Source organism: Fukomys damarensis, unplaced genomic scaffold (assembly GCF_012274545.1).
Source record: "Fukomys damarensis isolate Sample0158 unplaced genomic scaffold, DMR_v1.0_HiC HiC_scaffold_37, whole genome shotgun sequence".
Lineage (NCBI taxonomy): Eukaryota > Metazoa > Chordata > Mammalia > Rodentia > Bathyergidae > Fukomys > Fukomys damarensis.
In genome coordinates, this window is record NW_022900949.1 from 67,028,901 (window position 1) to 67,047,042 (window position 18,142).

At 39.1% G+C, this 18,142-nt stretch overlaps 2 protein-coding genes across 12 annotated transcripts in view; one reads left to right on the top strand and one right to left on the bottom strand.

The window, feature by feature from the left end:
- Positions 1–2,802, top strand: part of Gpr87 (G protein-coupled receptor 87) — a 6,503-nt gene extending 3,701 nt beyond the window's left edge. The window contains exon 2 of the mRNA XM_019207647.1: positions 1,760–2,802. Within this exon, the coding sequence (XP_019063192.1) occupies positions 1,760–2,802 (1,043 nt within the window). The remainder of the gene's footprint in view (positions 1–1,759) is intronic.
- The window catches only part of Med12l (mediator complex subunit 12L), a 305,898-nt gene that overhangs the window by 128,493 nt on the left and 159,263 nt on the right, over positions 1–18,142 (bottom strand). The gene's annotated exons all lie outside the window — the stretch shown is intronic.

Sequence of the window (18,142 nt, forward strand, 5' to 3'; positions counted from 1 at the left end):
GGGGGGGGGGGAGGGAGGAATCAAGTTGAATAGGAAGAGTCATAATGCACTATAATTTGTGAAGAATTTCAGCCAGACTTTCAGAAGTTCTCCAGCCAGTCATATGCAAGAGGAAATCCTCGTCCAGCAGAAACAGGATTGTCTGAGCTTCGCTGCCACATTCAGTCATAAAGGGGAGTGGTCCTGGGGACACGTGGCACCAGCTGGGGGGAGGGAGGAATCAAGTTGAATAGGAAGAGTCATAATGCACTATAATTTGTGAAGAATTTCAGCCAGACTTTCAGAAGTTCTCCAGCCAGTCATATGCAAGAGGAAATCCTCGTCCAGCAGAAACAGGATTGTCTGAGCTTCGCTGCCACATTCAGTCATAAAGGGGAGTGGTCCTGGGGACACGTGGCACCAGCTGGAACACACTGCAGCAGAGTAGCCTACCCTCCACACTCCCTGCACTTTTCAAAAAAAAGAATATCTGTGAGGCCATTTTCATGGCTGCTACATAAACCAAATGCTCCTAAACTACTCCAGTGATTATATGATAGAGTAGTATAGTAATCATCTTTAATCACATGTACCAAAAATGCAAAATATTTTTAAAAACTCATAACAAACTTAAGAGGCATAATCTACATTTGTAAATAAGAAAAACACAGCAAGCCTGCAATTAATTTAGCAAGTTACCTTCTTTTGTAATAAAGTTAAACATTAAGAATGAGAAAACGGGGCTGGGGATTTAGCTCAGCGGTTCGGTGGCCTGCCTTGCAAGTGAAAGGACCTGAGTTCAATCCCCGGTACAAAAAAAAAATAATAATAATGAGAGAATAAAATCAGCATTTTTCACTGGACTACACAGAACCATTTACTTGAGAATACTCTTAACTACATAAATACATTTCACCGAAAAGTGCACTAGATGGTGTATAATAGTTAAAGATTATTATAATCCACAAACAGGTTATCTGCAGTAATTTCACACTAACCTACAAATTAAATTCTACTAAAGTGAAAATGCACCTTAAAGAATCACCAACTCAGTGCCGGGTGTGGTGGTGCACGCCTGTAATCCCAGGACGCAGAAGGCTGAGGCAGGAGGATCACCGTGAGTTCAAGACCAGCCTGGGCTACATAGTGAGTTCTAGGTCAGTCTCAACTACATAGTGAGACCCTGTCTCAAAAAACAACAACAACAACAACAAGAATCACCAACTCAGATCTAAATCTCCCTTGGATTTTGTCTTATTTTAGAAGACAGCTTTTCTTTTCACTTAAAAAAAAAAAGGCCCACATGTTTTATTTATATTCCTGACTACAGTTCCTAAAGAATCCTAAGTTAAGAAAGTCATAGACAAAAATTCAAAATGACCACTTAATTTTATTCCTTCCCAACTCTTGATGATTGGATCCTGGGGTAGACAGAGTATATTCAGAGAGTAAAATAATTACCATGTCCTATTTTATTTTCTTGTTACAAGAAATTTCAATTTTCTGTCTCAGGTTTTGTTGGTTCCATAGTGATACCAAACAATGAATTAAAAATCAGGACAATTTAAGTTGACGTATTTATTTTCAAAAGGCTGTTCAAGAGAATCAGAAATATGGCATTTACTTGAAGGACTCTGGTGTGGGGAGAGAGGAGGCCACTTTCCACTGTTGAGAACATCTTCAGACTCATTCAAAATAACAACAGTTCAACTGGGAGCCCGGGGGAATGTGGGGTGTACAAATCTAGCACTGAAGAACTGTTTCTCCACTTCTCCTACAGATAATGAGCTGTCCACCCAAGCAAGTCCAACTCCAAGCAACACGACTGATGGACCTGGAAAAAACATCACCCTTCACAATGAGTTTGACACTATTGTCTTGCCTGTGCTTTACCTCATTCTATTTGTAGCAAGTATCTTGCTGAATGGTCTAGCAGTGTGGATCTTCTTCCATATTAGGAATAAAACCAGCTTCATATTTTATCTCAAAAACATAGTGGTTGCTGACCTTATAATGACACTGACATTTCCATTTCGAATAGTCCATGATGCAGGATTTGGACCTTGGTTCTTCAAGTCGATCCTATGCAGATACACTTCAGTTCTGTTTTATGCAAATATGTACACTTCTATTGTGTTTCTTGGGCTGATAAGCATTGATCGCTATCTGAAGGTGGTTAAGCCATTTGGAGACTCCCGAATGTACAGCATAACCTTTACAAAGGTTTTATCTGTTTGTGTTTGGGTGATCATGGCTGTTCTGTCCTTACCAAACATTATCCTAACAAATGGCCAACCAACTAAGGAAACTATCTATGACTGCATGAAACTTAAAAGTCCATTGGGAGTCAAATGGCATAAGGCAGTCAACTATGTGAACAGCTGCTTGTTTGTGGTTGTGCTGGTGATTCTGATTGGATGTTACATAGCCATATCCAGGTACATCCACAAGTCTAGCAGGCAATTCATAAGTCAGTCGAGCCGAAAGCGAAAACATAACCAGAGCATTAGAGTGGTTGTAGCGGTATTTTTTACCTGCTTTTTACCGTATCACTTGTGCAGAATTCCTTTCACTTTTAGTTACTTGGACAGGCTACTAGATGAATCTGCACACAAAATCCTCTATTATTGCAAAGAGATGACACTTTTTTTGTCTGCATGCAATGTGTGTCTGGATCCAATAATTTACTTTTTCATGTGTAGGTCTTTTTCAAGGCAGTTATTCAAGAAATCAAATATCAGGACCAGGAGTGAAAGCATCAGATCACTTCAAAGTGTCAGAAGATCAGAAGTCCGTATATATTATGATTATACTGATGTGTAGACTATACTGATGAGACCGTATTATTTGTTGGAATCAATATGTACAAAGTGTAAATAAATGTTGCTGTTCATTTTTCTTGCTTGAGTCCCTCAAAATATGGACTTGAAGAAATAACTAAATGGCATGAAATTGCAACATAATTTGGAACTAAGAAAAACATGAAAACACAGCAAAAAGTGAAATAAATGAAAGGAAGGATATGGCTGAATGGTAGGGTTAATGCAGGAGCAGACTGAGGACCCAGAGCGAGTGACAGCCACCTGGGCCTGGTAGCACACACCTACTACGCTGCTGTCCCAGTTACTTAAGAGGCTAAGTCAGGAGGATCACAAGTTCAAGACCAGTCTGGACAACTCAGTGAACTATTCCAAACTTTTAAGGGTTGAGGACATAGCTCAGTATTCCCTGGATGGGCCTAAACCACAATACCACTGAAAAGGGAAGCTGCAGCCGTGTTAGTGCACCATATCTTCTCCAGGACTCACGGTTATTCTGAAGACACTTTTGCAGGAAACAAAAATAAGGGGACAGTCTGAAGGAGCCTGAGGTTCAAAATTTTGAAAAGGAATGCTATTTTCAAAGTAGTTTATTTACTGCAGATATAACTGAGTAAAAATCGACTACTGTACTTTCTGTCATTCCATTATAAAATATGTAAGATCTCACTGTTCTCAATGTCTCATGCACCGAAGAAAAACTGGCACGGTGTGGGAAGGGGTGGGAGAACAGGAAGTTAGGCTCCGCTTTTAAGCAATATATTGAAATTGTCAAGTTCATCTAACTGATTTTAAATAAGCTATTTCAGAGAAAATAATAATTGAGTATTAAGAAAGGCAGAGCCACGGCCAGGGATTTAGCTCAGTGGTTCGGTGGCCTGCCTTGCAAGTGCAAGGAGCCGAGTTCAATCCCCGGTACCAAAAAAAAAAAAAAAAAAAAAAAAAAAAAAAAGAAAGAAAGGCAGAGCCTAGGTACAATATTCTAAAGTTATATTTACCAGCATTATACTTTTACAAAGTATTTAATCTCTGATGCGCTAAGGCTAGAGAAGAAAAAGGGAGGTGTGGCTAATAAGTATATTTCGTCATCAAACAGCTATTAGAAGCATTTTTATTTTAGAAAAATTATTAGCAAAATATCCTTCTCTATACACCACACTCAACCTTTAACAGGGATATCATTAATGTAAAATATAAATGTAAAATGAATGAGAGTTCATTAAGTAATGTCAGACAGCCTAAGGGTGGCTGGGCATGGTGGTGCACTTCTATAATCCCTGCTAAGGAAGGTGAGGCAGAGGGGTCACATGTGAGGCTCTGGATTCAATCCCTAGTACCACCATGCTCAAGAAAGTTTAAGTGTAACCTTTTTTTTGGGAGGGGGGTACAAAGAATCGAACTCAGGCCCTAACATTTGTGAGGCAGGCGGTGGAACCACTGAGCTAAATCCCTAGCCCTAAGTGTAACCTTTTAAATCTTAAACTATCAAGCCATCTTCTCTTTCAAAACCATCATCTGCGTGAGCACTGATGAAGAGTCTGATTTGTTCTTTTTACTATACTGGAAGCATCAACAGGCATTAACAGAGGAAAAAGAGTGAAGGTGTTTGCTAAATAACACAGGACATTACAGATAACACACATTCATATGAACACACAAACATACAACAGGTTACCATATTTAATTTACACTCATGTAACCTGTCTGCAAAAACCTAAATGAAAGTGAGTAAAAGTGAAGGTGTAAGAATAACTTTGTGCAACAATGATTACCACTATCAGGTTTAGAAAATTCATTCAAGGACAGGAACAAGATTACAGGAACAGGAGTCAAGAACTGTACTCCAAAGTGACTCCTAGGCAAGTCGGTTTTGGCAAACGAGTTTATGTCAAAAGGGTTTAAAGAACTACCTGACAATTTCTATTAAAATATCCATCTTTCTGCAACTGTGTGCTACTAGATGAAGACATGCACGCTTTTAGACCAACTAATGAAAAAAAGGTCAAGCTTTCCTCCCCCATCCTGAGAATGTCCAGGATGACCGACAGCTGCCCCATACAGGACAGGGCAACATCATGGCCTGGGAGACACCCTAAGTACAAGCTGGCCTACTCTCTTCATCCTGTTTCTCCCCCACACCACAATTCCTACTCTAAATTTTCAAAAATGACATATCCACTGTGATATTTCTGGATGTTGCTGAATGCACAGCCTTTCTGGAACCGACAGACTCGGGAACTACCCTCTCTAATAGCACTCACTGGCTCCATTTAGCATTCTAGGCCTTCCAAGACATCTCTACCCCATACCTCATCTGATCAGGCCTCAACTGCAGGATATTTACAATATTTTAAAATTCAGTACTTCTAAGATTGGACTGCTGTATGGTTACTGAGCATATTTAATTTGATGCTATTTTTCCTCTGAAATGGCATTACTAAATTAATGGAATGCCTTACAACATTGACCTGGACAAAAATAGGGCTTTGTCCTTATTTTTTAAAATACACATGATAAAACCACTCAATAGCACAATGTTTATATTTTATATCGACTCCCACACTGTGTAACAAAAATTTACAAAGGGTAAGAAAAAAATCATTTACATGAATAAAATAGCAACAATAGAAATACTATAAAAATATGGAACTTGTGTCAAAAAGTATCACATAAATATTTCACTAAAAGTGAAAAAACTAAGAATTTAAATTGTTTTTAAAAATTAATTGATAATTTGGAAATAATATCAAACAGGGAACATAAGATTTCTCACAGCTTTTGGGTTATATATACTGAGTAGCTCTTATCCAAAATACCTAGGACCAGAATTATTCTAGACATGGATGTTTTTAGGATTTTGAAATATTTTTACACATTTAATGAGTTATCTCAGGAATATTCCCAAGTCTAAACACAAAATTCATGTGTGTCTCATATATATCTTTGACACATATAAGTTATTTTTTTTTTTTTTTTTTTTTTTTTTTTTTTTTTTTGGTATGGGACCTTGTGCTTGCAAGGCAGGCAGTGGCACCAGTGAGCTAAATCCCTGGCCCTGAAGGTAGTATCATACAACTTTTTTAGTGTGTCTGTGGTTTTTTGTTTTTGTTTTTATGTTTTCATTTTTGTTTTTGAGACAGGGTCTAATTATGTAGTTGAAACTGACCTGGAACTCACTATGTAGCACAGTCTTGTCTTGAGCTCACAGTGATTCTCCTGCCTCAGCCTCCCAAGTACTGGGGTTACAGGGATACGCCACCATGCCCAGCATGTGTTTTGATTATACTTTGTCATGAGACTAGGTGTAGAATTTCCACTTCTGGTATCATGTCAGATTTCTGGATACTGCAGATTCCAGATTTTTGGATTAGAGATACTTAACATAGAGTCGTTATTTCAGGATCTTCTCAAAAAGCAATAAATACTATTTTGGGCTGGGGATACAGGTCAGTGGCGCTGCTGCCTGCCTCACAATAAATACTGTATTAATTCTTCCTTTCATTCAGAAAAGAAACAATTTCCGCAGAGAAATTTGAGCATTCTTCATTAAACTCATATTCAAAGAAACTGATCTTGCAGAATATTTTTCAAAAGTATTACTGAGTCTGTGGTAACTATTAACCACTTCATTAATACTTAATTCTCATTTCCAAATACTATACCAGGATTTTATTTCTAAGCTAAAGTTTCACGGGAGGAATGCACAGAAAAATGTACAAACATAGCTTAAATATTCAAGGCAGAATATGTATGTGTGTACACAACACAGTATATCTTTAACAAGAGAGACTTAAAAATCACCAGGGGAAATATGACATACTAAGAAAAAGACAAAATAAAGCTGGGGATCACAAAAATTTTATAAATATTTTTTCCCCTGAATAACCACCACCAGAAGCCAACAAATCCAATATTTACTAGGCTTATTATCATGTAAAAAAAACCCACATTGAGATCAGCATGATACAAAACAAAATAATCTTTTGATATCCCTACATTTCTTAGTAAGATCAAACATTTTAAAGTTTCACCATGATATAAGCACATAGTAAATGCAGAATTTCGCCTACTCCCTAGACACCTGGCACCATCTAGTGGCAAAATTCATAAAACAGGTGAAGAACATAATTTTCCAACCTATTTAGACTACACAGAAGACTGCAAAGCCTTTTGCTATGCTTTGTAAAATTGCCATACTATTTATTTTCTAAGTTTGAATTACTCTCCAACACTTTACCCTTTTTGCTTTCAAAGTCATCAGAGGCAACCAGAGTTCCTTTATAATGACATTTCTTGACTACTTCTTTCTCTGGAACACCTCGCTTCATCCTTACTTTCCACGCCGATGCCTGCATGTCTGCCTTTGCTAAGTCCATCTGGCTGCGCACCTAGAGACTCACCACCACCCCACAGTCGGCAGCTATTTCTTCTGGACTCCCGCTTTCATTTTCATTTCACTTCCTACATGGTCATTTTTCATATATTTGATACATGTTCATGTTTGTGATTCAGTTATTCCAATTAATTTGTTTTTATAAAATGGGATGGTACTGTCACTAGCAAGTGAAAAGGCAACACAACCACACATTTTGCTGCCTGTATCAATCACTTTCTTATCACTGAAACACAGAAGTTAAAGGAGAAAAATTTTAATCTGACTCATGGTTCAGGAGGATTCAGTCCATGGGAAGCTGGCTCCAAGGCAGAAACAGTATGGTAGAAGGGCCTGGTGGAGGAAATCCACTCATCCCACGGCAAGCAGAAGTAGAGAGAAATCCAACTAGAAAACACACCCTCCAAAAGCACATCCCCAGGGACACACCTTTTCCAACCAGGCTCCACCTCCTAACAGCACATTTTGCTATAAACTCATCAATGGGTCAATCTACATGGATGAATATAGCACCCAAAACGTCCAATAGCCCCCAAAACTCCCCACCTTTGAACATACGAATCTTGGGGAATGTTCTGGATCTAAACTATAACACTGTTTATATGCATGCACTGAGTAACCATTCACTGACAGATTTTGAAAGAAGTGATTTAACTAGCACTCATGTTATTTACTTAATAACTGGGGAACTGAAGAGCTACCAGTTAAGTTATACTACATGTAGCAGCCATTCTGAATGACTCCGAAGTGACAAGTTAAAAAAATATAACAATGATAAAGTCTTATATAGTGCCCGACAGTGTCCAAAGCATTTTACACATACAATATTTCACCAAAACAATCCTATGAAGCAAGCATCCTATTATACCCATTTTACACCTGAGGAAATTGAGGCACATGATAAAGTTACATGACTGATAAAGCTTAAGAAACTGGCGGGTGTGTTTCAAGTCCAGTCTTACCCGCCTGTCTCTCTGACTTCATCCAAGGAGGCCTTAATGCTCAGTTAACAGCCTCAAATCTGAGCCCCTCTTTTCTTCACTACCTTTAGCATCCTATACCAGATGCCACCAATTCTCCCTGGTGAACAACTTATGCCTCTGTCCTGCACCTCACCTGGCTAAGCCTCTGTGGTCAGCTCTGTGGTCTCACAGATGGGCCAAGATTTTGGAGTTGGGCAGACAGACCCCACGGCTCACCATCATGATTCAAAACTGATGACACTACTACCGAAGGCACCACTACTAGATATTATTATTTTGTTTATTTTGCTCCTGCCCAGTCCTTGGGTACTCTTTTCTTCTACTTTTAACACTGAATAGTTATTATCTAATGAAATAAAAATAACTCATATTTATTGGGCACTTCCTAAATATCAGGCATTTCTCTGTCCTGTTCAACCCATTTAATTCCCACAGCCAACTTATGAGGAAGCACTAACATTACTCCTAATTGGAAATAAATAAGTAACTTCCTGCAGGCCACATAATACAGGTTATTGGTGGGATACATGTGGCCTTACACAGCTCAGGTTCTAACCACAGCCCAATATAGAGAAATGTATTCCTCAAGGTTAACCAGTCATTAGCAAAAGCCTGGCCAGTTATTTATGTTTCCAAATGCTATAAACACAAATAAACTACATCCACACCTGTAAGGCTTCAGCTGAAGTTGGAATACAATGTCAACTACAGATTCAATATATTATTTAATAAACACTACAAATAAAAAGTACTTTGCATTGAGAACATTAATTCAACCAATCAATCATGTTTTTGTTATGCATTCTAATTGCAAGGGAATAATTTTATGTCAAAACCCAGACATTTTTTAAAGTTAAAGCGTCACTGCACTGGCATGTTAAGTGTGAACTGGAACAGTGTAGGCAAACAAGCACCCTCAGAATACACATGTAAATACACGTCTACATCAGGACTGTATTACTTACTAAAGCAAGAACACTGGGAAAGAAAAAAGAGCTCCACGAATCCAGTCATTTTATCAATGAGAAGCCACACTGTGAAGATTCTTCCTTCCAGCTTATACAAACTGTGAACCCATGGATGTTGTGTTAGCAGCTATTCAACAAAAATCTCTAATAATGCTTCCTGGGAGCATGGATAAATAGCTTTTTGAGTTAGTGCTTGATGCCTGTGATTTTGCTTAATGCCAAAAGAAAGGACGCAGCCTACCCAAATTTAATATTTTCATTTGCTTTTCCTGCCTGCAGGAATACAATCTAAATTCTAATTTATACTCTTTCTCCCCTCCAAGGCAAAGCCATCACAAATCTTTCTTAATAATATTAACTCTGCATACAAAATTTATGTTCAGTAAGATTTCAAAATACCTTAGAGATGGGGGATATATTTGCTTTTCCAAGGGATGGAACAACTAGAGTTGTTGGAAAAAAGAGGCCAATCAGGAAGCAGGCCTGTGGCATTAGATTAATGCCATCTGCAAGAAGTCTGGGTCTCCTGATGTCTGAGCCCATTCAAATAGGATACAGGTTCTGAATCGATACTTCAGTGATGACGCATGTCATGCAAGTCTAAATTCTGACTCTGTCAACATTAACTGAAATCTATTCCTTCTGAACGTCATATAAGTATGACTACATATCCCCATGCAACCCACTTGTCTTAGCTCCTTTCCGCTGCTGCAATAAAGTACCTTAAAATGGGTAATTTAAAAGCACAAGAAATGTATCTCTAACAGATTTGAAGTTTGGGAATTCCAAGATCAAGGTGCAAGCAGATTCACTGTCCAATGAGGATTTGTTCCTTGCAGAAGGCATCGTATATGTTCTCACATGACAAAATAAAAGAAGGAATTAAGCTCCCTGGGGCCTCTTTGTCACACTGATGAGGGCCCGACCACATGACCTAATCACTTGTCTTAGGCCTTACTTCTTAGTACTAACTCATTAGAAATTAGATGTGGTTGGGGTGTAGCTCAGTAGCATGGTGCCTGCCGGGCAAGCACAAAGTCTTGAGTTTGATTATGCGGGGGAGGAAGAGAGGGAGGGAGGAATTAGATGTGAACATTTGGATTTAAACAACACAAACATTCAGACATAGCACCACGTGGTTCAAATACAGCCATCTCATGGTGACAGAGATCAGACAAGAGCAACGAAGACAGGTGATCCTCGAACGGCCTACACAAAGACCAAATATAGAAATCTGGCCTCATTGATTCTACCATCTAATAAACAAAACAATGTAAAAAAAATTGCTATGTTCAAATTATTAACTAAAGAGATATTCAGTTGTCTACAGTATTAATTGCTTAAAAATACAAAGGATTTCTCAATCAAGCTACCAAGGAAATTAAATTTCCAAGGTTTACCACGCAACCCTCATACAATCTGTAATCACAAATGTGTATATTCAGTTGATATCATTTTGCTGGAGGGAAAAAAAAGACTTTCTATAGAATTTCAGATGGAGTTTGCTCTTTGGACACGCACACACACGCGCGCACACACACACACACACACCTGTGCACCTAAATGTGATCAATACTTCCTCTGCTTCCTGAGCACTTAACCATCAGTCAAGTTCCCTTAAGTCTCAACACCATAAACCCTTTCTACAACCTTGTTGAGCCCTGTGCCTCCCACACGCTGCAGCATGAATAAGTGGCCTTTGTCAGAACAACTGTGGGCAAGTTTATCTGAGGTGTTATTTCCCTACATCCATAAGTCTCATGCCAGCTCAAGCCTCTTGGTGACCTCTCACAGCTCATTTTCATAACTTGGTCTTTCTACTCAGTGGAAAGCTGAGGAGCTAAGAGTGCTAAATAATTAAATTGTTGGGCTCGGATTTAGCTCAGTGGCACCGTGCCTGCCTTGCAAGCACAAGATTCTGAGTTTAATCCCCAGTACAATAAAAAAGAAAAGAAAATTAAATTTCTTAGAAGGCAGTGTATCACCAGGTTGAGCCATTAAACATGGGGCTTCAGACACCTGAAGCACCCAGGATCCACGCAGTAGTTACTCATTTCAGATGACTTCTATCCTCTCACTCACCTACACTTACAGAACCAGAATTATAGGATATTCCCTATCTCCTCAATATTCTGATAACATTATTCATTCAAACACTTCTGAGTCTCTGCAATAGTAGTAGACACTGGAAATACCAAAACAAAGAGACCACCAAGGACAACCACTTAAGGCATGACTTAAAAAGACAGCCCACTTTGAAAGAGCACGAGCACCACAAACCAAGGCAACAGGGCCACTTCCAAAGACGGTGATAAGTGAGAACAGACACAATCAGAATTATGATAGTAAGCAATGTTTGATTCCTAAAGGTAAAACACAGAATGCCCTTTCTGCTTTTTCAGCATCTTTCAAACACACACACACACACACACACACACACAAGATACAAAAAACAGGGATTACATGCATGGAAATTTTTGGTTTTGGAACAAAATTATAAGCTCTGATTTTTTGCTATCAATTGAAATTTATTCCTCTTAAGGTTAAAATTCAATCTAATACCAGGAACACATAATCTATATGAACACATCAACTGGGATTTAAAGCTTACAACACAACTTGACATTAGTGCTTACATCACAGTGAAGTTTTACGAACTGTTTAAAATGTACAAATGTTACACCAATTAATTCATTTTATAAACTGTTGCTTTTTTCCATCTACCAGAAGGTGGTGATATTGCATCAGACATCTGTTTCTCCATTCTCATTCTAAAGGAAAGTACACAATTGGCAATGAATTCCTGTGCCCGACGCTTGTTACAAGGAGTTTTGGCATTATCTTACAATGCAATGGCTTACACCTTGTTTTAATGATATAATTCCTGCCCTCTTCTGCACTACTCTAAACAAACTGACATGATTTAATCCTTCAGAAAAACACAAAAGGCATGTTCTTCACTATTTTCAGCCAGAGCATATTTTTAAAAGCACATGTTCAACTACTTTACTACAAATCACAAAAGTTTGATGGCACCCTGAATTATGAATTTCTTGTAGGCCATTTCTGTCCTGCCCCATTCTGTCTGAGCATTACACCTTTGCTCACACCATTCTCTTAGTACTAGGTTGACTTTTATCACTGATGCCCTGGTCAGACAGGTGAGATTTCCAAACCAGAAAGCATTTAGATGCCAGCTCTTTCACAGACCCTTTACAGGGCAACTTCCAAACTCACTTCCTCTAAGTATCTTTGTACCAGTGCATTTATGTAACCTTCGTATTAGGCCACGTACTAAACTCCTTTGTATTCTTACCACATGTATTTCTAAAGGTCAGTTGAGATCTAATCTGTCGTGACACCATCAGTAACCACACTCATGCACACTACTGTAAAATACATGCTAGCAAAACCTTTCTTTAAAAAAAATTAATTCACTAAAATATGTTATCTAAATGACCTTCAACAGAGATTAAGTGAATTATGGAACTCAAAAATCCTATAAAAAAAGTATAAGATCCATCTGTTTAGGGCTCATATGAAGACGTTTCCCACAGCAAGAGGCAACGAGGCACAGTGCATGGTTGTGCCTTTCTACTGATCCAGCGAAGCAAGTGGAAAAAAGCTGAGATAGGGCAGTAACAAAATATTATTTATACATTTACTTTTTTATTAGTACATGTTTGCAGTACAGACTGTTTACATTTCTTATGAGGAGTTGGTACACAACACATCTCCATTGCTTCCAGCACCCCCTCCTTCCATCTCTTGATCGTCTTCCCATTTAAGAAAGATCTCTCTATTTCTACTATTTTTATATTGCTTTTTGTTTTTAATTTGGGTTTCTCATATAAAAGAAACTATGCAATGTTTTGAAGCTTGTGTGTCTAGTTTATTTCACTTAACATTGTGGTCTCAAGGTGCATCTATTCTCCTACAAATGGCTCATGATTTCAAAATGTATACTATTATGCATCAAACATAGTTGAATTTTTGAGTAAGGAACAAAATTGGATCTTTATGGGATGAAGGTGTAAAAAGCTGACTTTTAGAAGGAGTTGATGAGGGCTGGATGGAAAATGACTGGAAACAATAACAGACATATTTTTGGACTACATGTGTTCAACTCCCTCTATTTGCAGTCTGAATACACAAGGGATATTTATATATAATCAGTCCTATCACTCACAAGGCAAGGTCCCTGCCTCAAAACAGTACTGGAGAAAGGAACTGTGCATGTGCGTGTGAGCAGGTCAGGTGGGTTGGGGGTGGCAATCCTATCAGGGCTCTGGGGAGAGTCTGAGAGAAAACTATTCAGCATGAAATCCCACAGTACTTTAATGTCAGGATTCCACAAAAGGAAATGGGAACATGTAGCATAAATAAAAACACCACAGACCAAAGGAAAGCCAATACTATTTTAGCTTTTCCCTTTTATTTATTTTTTGACAGTAAGGCTCTTGGAAAAAGGATCACATCCTCTCATGACACTGAAATTATTGTTTTATTTTTTGCTCATTTTGCATTATGCCTGGTGTTTAATGTTGTACGAAGGTAAGTTACAGTGGTACCTTGGCTCACAAACTTAATTCCTTCCACAATTCTAGTCACAAAGCAAATTGGATGAGAACCAAATCAAATTTCTCCATAAGGTGAACACTGAACCTAACCATTGAGATTGATTTGGTTCTCATTCAATTTGGTTTGCAACCAGAATTGTAGAAAGAATTAAATTAATGAACCGAGGTACCACTGTGTTTGTGTTGGTGGACATCATAAAATATCTAATTGTTTTTGAGACAGTGTCACTAGGTCACTAGCCAAGACTGTCCTCAAACTTATACAATCTTCTTGCCTTCTCTCAGAGTGCTAGGATTACAGGTGTGCACCATCATGCCAACTAAAAGAATCTAATTTTAAAAATATATGAAAATGCATCAACAAGTATTATTTGTCAAGCTAAATTTTTAAACATTAATAAGCCATTACTTCTAAATCTAGAAGAGAAAATATATAGGAGCAAATATTTGCATTTAATCATAAACACACATAAACCTCACAGAAAAACAAAATGGAAACAAGATTAGTTTTTAATTCTGCATGGAAACATATCTGAATATTTCATACATATGCTCATGATTCTAAAAATTTCATGCTTTATGGTGTCTGGGGCCAGTTTTTAAAACCTAGGTAGCAGAATAAGCTGCAAAAATAAAGATCCTACTCTTAAGATTTTCCTGCTAAGTAACAACAGTAACAGCAGACAATTTCAGACCAGATTTATATTATCTGCTGCTATGCAGTGGGGGAAAAACTAATGAGGATGACAGGATGAAATACAGGTAAAAGAGTGATAATGTGAAAATCCAAAGTATAAAATATTCCTAAGTCCCTAACATTTAATACACACATGATGTGCAAAAAGTTTCAGAATTCGGAGCATTTTACATTATCAGATAAAGGATGACTGACCAGTAAACTCTACGCCCAAGATCAAAAAAGTTTCAAAATCTGGGAAAAAGTTTCTGGTGCCAAACATTTCAGGCCCCTCTAATAATTCTCCTTCCTCCTTAGGTTGCATTAACGCGTGACTGCTCTATCCCTTCTCTCTCTTGGTCACTTGCTGAGTCTCTGTTTACTACCACTCTGTTAGTACCAGGATCATCAAAATCTCTGTTTTAGGGCATATGTCCACAAAGGTATTAAAAGCTGGGGTACCTGGTAACAACTGAGAAGGGGTTCAGGCAGGGGCAGTGAGCTGAACAAATGAAATAGGCTAGGGGAGGGCATCTTCCTGAAAAATCAAAGTTCTTCCAGGTGTAAGAACCCAGGGCTCAAAACAGGGAAGTGAGGATGCTCACACCTGGCCGCAGCTCTGAATTTACTTGGATACTTATGAAAATCTGAGTTCCTCAGTCAAAAGCACAAGAATTCTGTGGCAATTCCTTTGGAGTGTTGTCTTATACAAACTCCCCAAGCATTTCCAGTGTCCAGTTAAGTATATAATCCATGGCCTCAAGAGAGGCAGAGAGTGCTGCTTCAGAGTCCACAGGTGAGCAGGGTACAGGAGGACCTCCAGAGGCCCAGTGAGAAGAGTCCATGGCTCTAGGCATTTATTTACCTCTTAAAAGTTTCCCCAAAAAGCAAAGCAAAAACCAACTCGCCTCCCATTCAGTACATAAATCTCTATGCCCAAACATTCTACTAGTCTACCGTGAGAAATATAATCTAAAGAATACAAGATAAACAGATCATTCACAAAGTTCTTGGATACTTAATGTTCATCTACCCCCATTCCGTGGCGAGGACAGCCTTAACCACTGGCTGGATTACATGCTTCAGTTTCTCTAATCATTACAGCCAGCACTGCTTCATCTGAGGGGCATCACTTCCTTTCTTTATTTTTCTCATCTCAAATGAAAATTTTATGTGTGCAAGTAAAATAATCTGCAATTTCTAATGAGAAAATACACTTTTCCTATGTTCCAACAAAGAATGTCCTAGTGCATTGATGGTGATCCCTTTAGCACTTTCAATGCCAAAATTTGCCTGCTGTCAGAGAGCCACAGGTTCCCCACTACTGCCCTATTGTAACCTGCTCTCAGATGCTTGACACATTAATGAAAACAGCACTCACGATTCATCTGGTTTTAAGTAAGTGCTGCTGGACTGGGAAGGAGTCTTAAACTGTGTAAGTAAAGACAGTTCTTCAATTCAGTCTTGCTACCTTCTAACGTGAACTACATTTTCTGAAGCCCTATTTTCTCTTCTGTAAAAATAGCAGTAGGATGGCTGTGTGTCCTGGCTGGGAAAGGATACAGTAAAAGGAAGCGCTCCTCAGTCAGGCGTATGCACGTTGGTCTATGCCTTGAGCCTGCCTTTGCACACCAATTTTCCTTCAGAGTGCTTGCGAGTCCCTCCCTGCAATCCGTGCCCTGCCATCTGCAAATAAAGCTACAAAACAAAGGTCGCTCATGGGCTTCTCACAAGCCAAATACAGTACACAGTCAGGTTCTGTTTTAGCCCACATGGGTTAGGCCTTTAGAGGTTCCTAAAGTATTACATTTAGATATCAACATGTAGACATCAGAAGAAACATAAAAAGGCAGAAACAAAGCACAGACTTTAGGAACTGTTCTGCTAAGTTTAAACTCAAGCTCTAGGCATTGTGGAATCTGATTTTGCATCTCCCTGCCTCAGTTTACTCATCTATTAACAAGAAAGTGGGGGAGGGGAGAGGAGTGAAACCTACCTAGATCATGGTTTTGTTGTAAGCACTTGAGTTAAAACACACAAAGTATCTAGAACAGCATATGCAGTTAGTACTCACTGCCTGGATTATACTGGCTCATCCAAAGATGAGGTATTGCTGGGCCATGGCAAGCTCTAAGTGCCCAATGATCTCCTGGGCAGGCCACTAGCTCTGCATTTCTCCATAGTCCCTGTACTCCCAAGTGTCTTACACAGGTGTACCTCCTTTGGACCACCTGCAGAGCTGGCCTCTGGACTTCACAGTTCCTGAAATTAAAAGGAAAAGCCAGCAGCTCCAGTCAAATAAAGTGTAATGTCATTCCCAGTCAGACTCAGTAACAAGTATGTGGAACTCCCCATGGGATAGTCAAAAAGCACAAGAGAGCACTGGAACAGTTAGCACACGTTTCTGAGACTTTCAGAGTAAACAGTGCCAATTGCAATAAATCAGGGAGTCCTGATAGCTGCAGTTAAAAGACTGTTAACACTATACATCCACTTAATCAGTAAAATGTTTACATCAGAAGAACTTTGCAATGTGCTCTGGTCATAATGTAATTCTAACAGATACTTCTGGTGTCCACTTCCCTTTAAGTCTATTTACCCATCAGATCTTGCTGCAGCTGAAGCTGACAGGTCTCTGCACACACTGATGTTATCATACCGCACTTAAGTCAAAGCAGCCAGGAGGACAACTGGTCCCAAAGAGGTCTGGAGAATCATTCCTCTAGCAGAGCTAAGTGGAGAGCTTCCCTTAAGCAGCTCTAAGTCCCTCTGCCTCTGCCTGGAGATCAACAGGAACTACTGTTTATATGTGATACACAAAATAAGACAATGCAGGTCAGGGGTGTAGCTCAGTGGCACTGTGCCCACCTGGCAAGTGGAAAAAGAGAGGGGGCGGGGGGAGAGGGAGGGGTAGAGGGAAAATTAATGCACCTAATGAGAGAAAGAACGTGGGTGTGCTTTAGTTGCTACTCCATCTCCAGGGTCCAGAATACTACTTACTACGTAAGTACCTAAAGAGTATCCAGAATAATGCTTAGCATCCCATAATAGTAGCTATGGACAAATACAAGTAAAAATGTATAAAAGTTTCCTTGAAAGCAAACTTCAGACTGCAGCTATTAGCTCATAACCTGTCAATGAATAAGTGGAGTGAACACACTGAAAATGTAGGTGTGGGGGACCACACTATTGATCATGCCCAAAGCAGGCTGTAAGCAGTGCAGGCTGTAAAGAGTTAACCCCACAACAGGCTTGTTTATAGAAGTGAGTCTGGCTGAAGCCTGCATGTGCCGAGTTCCCAAAGTTAAGACCTTTACTAAAAAGTCAAGGTTAATTATTAATCATGACCTATGTTTTGTCTGTTCTGTTCCTAATTCAAGAATGCTTTGTCTCTTCCTTTACAAGCCTTGCCTGCAGCAACAATGTATCCATAGCAACTACACAGTCCCTTCATATAACCCCTGTACTTCAATCTAATTGAGATGTCACCAATAAATATTGACCGCTCTGGGTGTTTAGGGTCTTTGGATGCTCGCTCGTGCCTCTGAATGCTCATGCACTGGACTCCCTATCGCCCCGTAACTGTCTCTTTAACTGTTTCTTTCTTCTCACCTTGCACCATAGCACTGATTAGTTCAGGATCTGCAGCACAGTTCTCTAATATGTAGGAGGCTTTAAAGGGGCTTTATCTTTGGGTTCCACATCCAGATATTCAACCGGCCATGGATCAAAAATATTCAATAA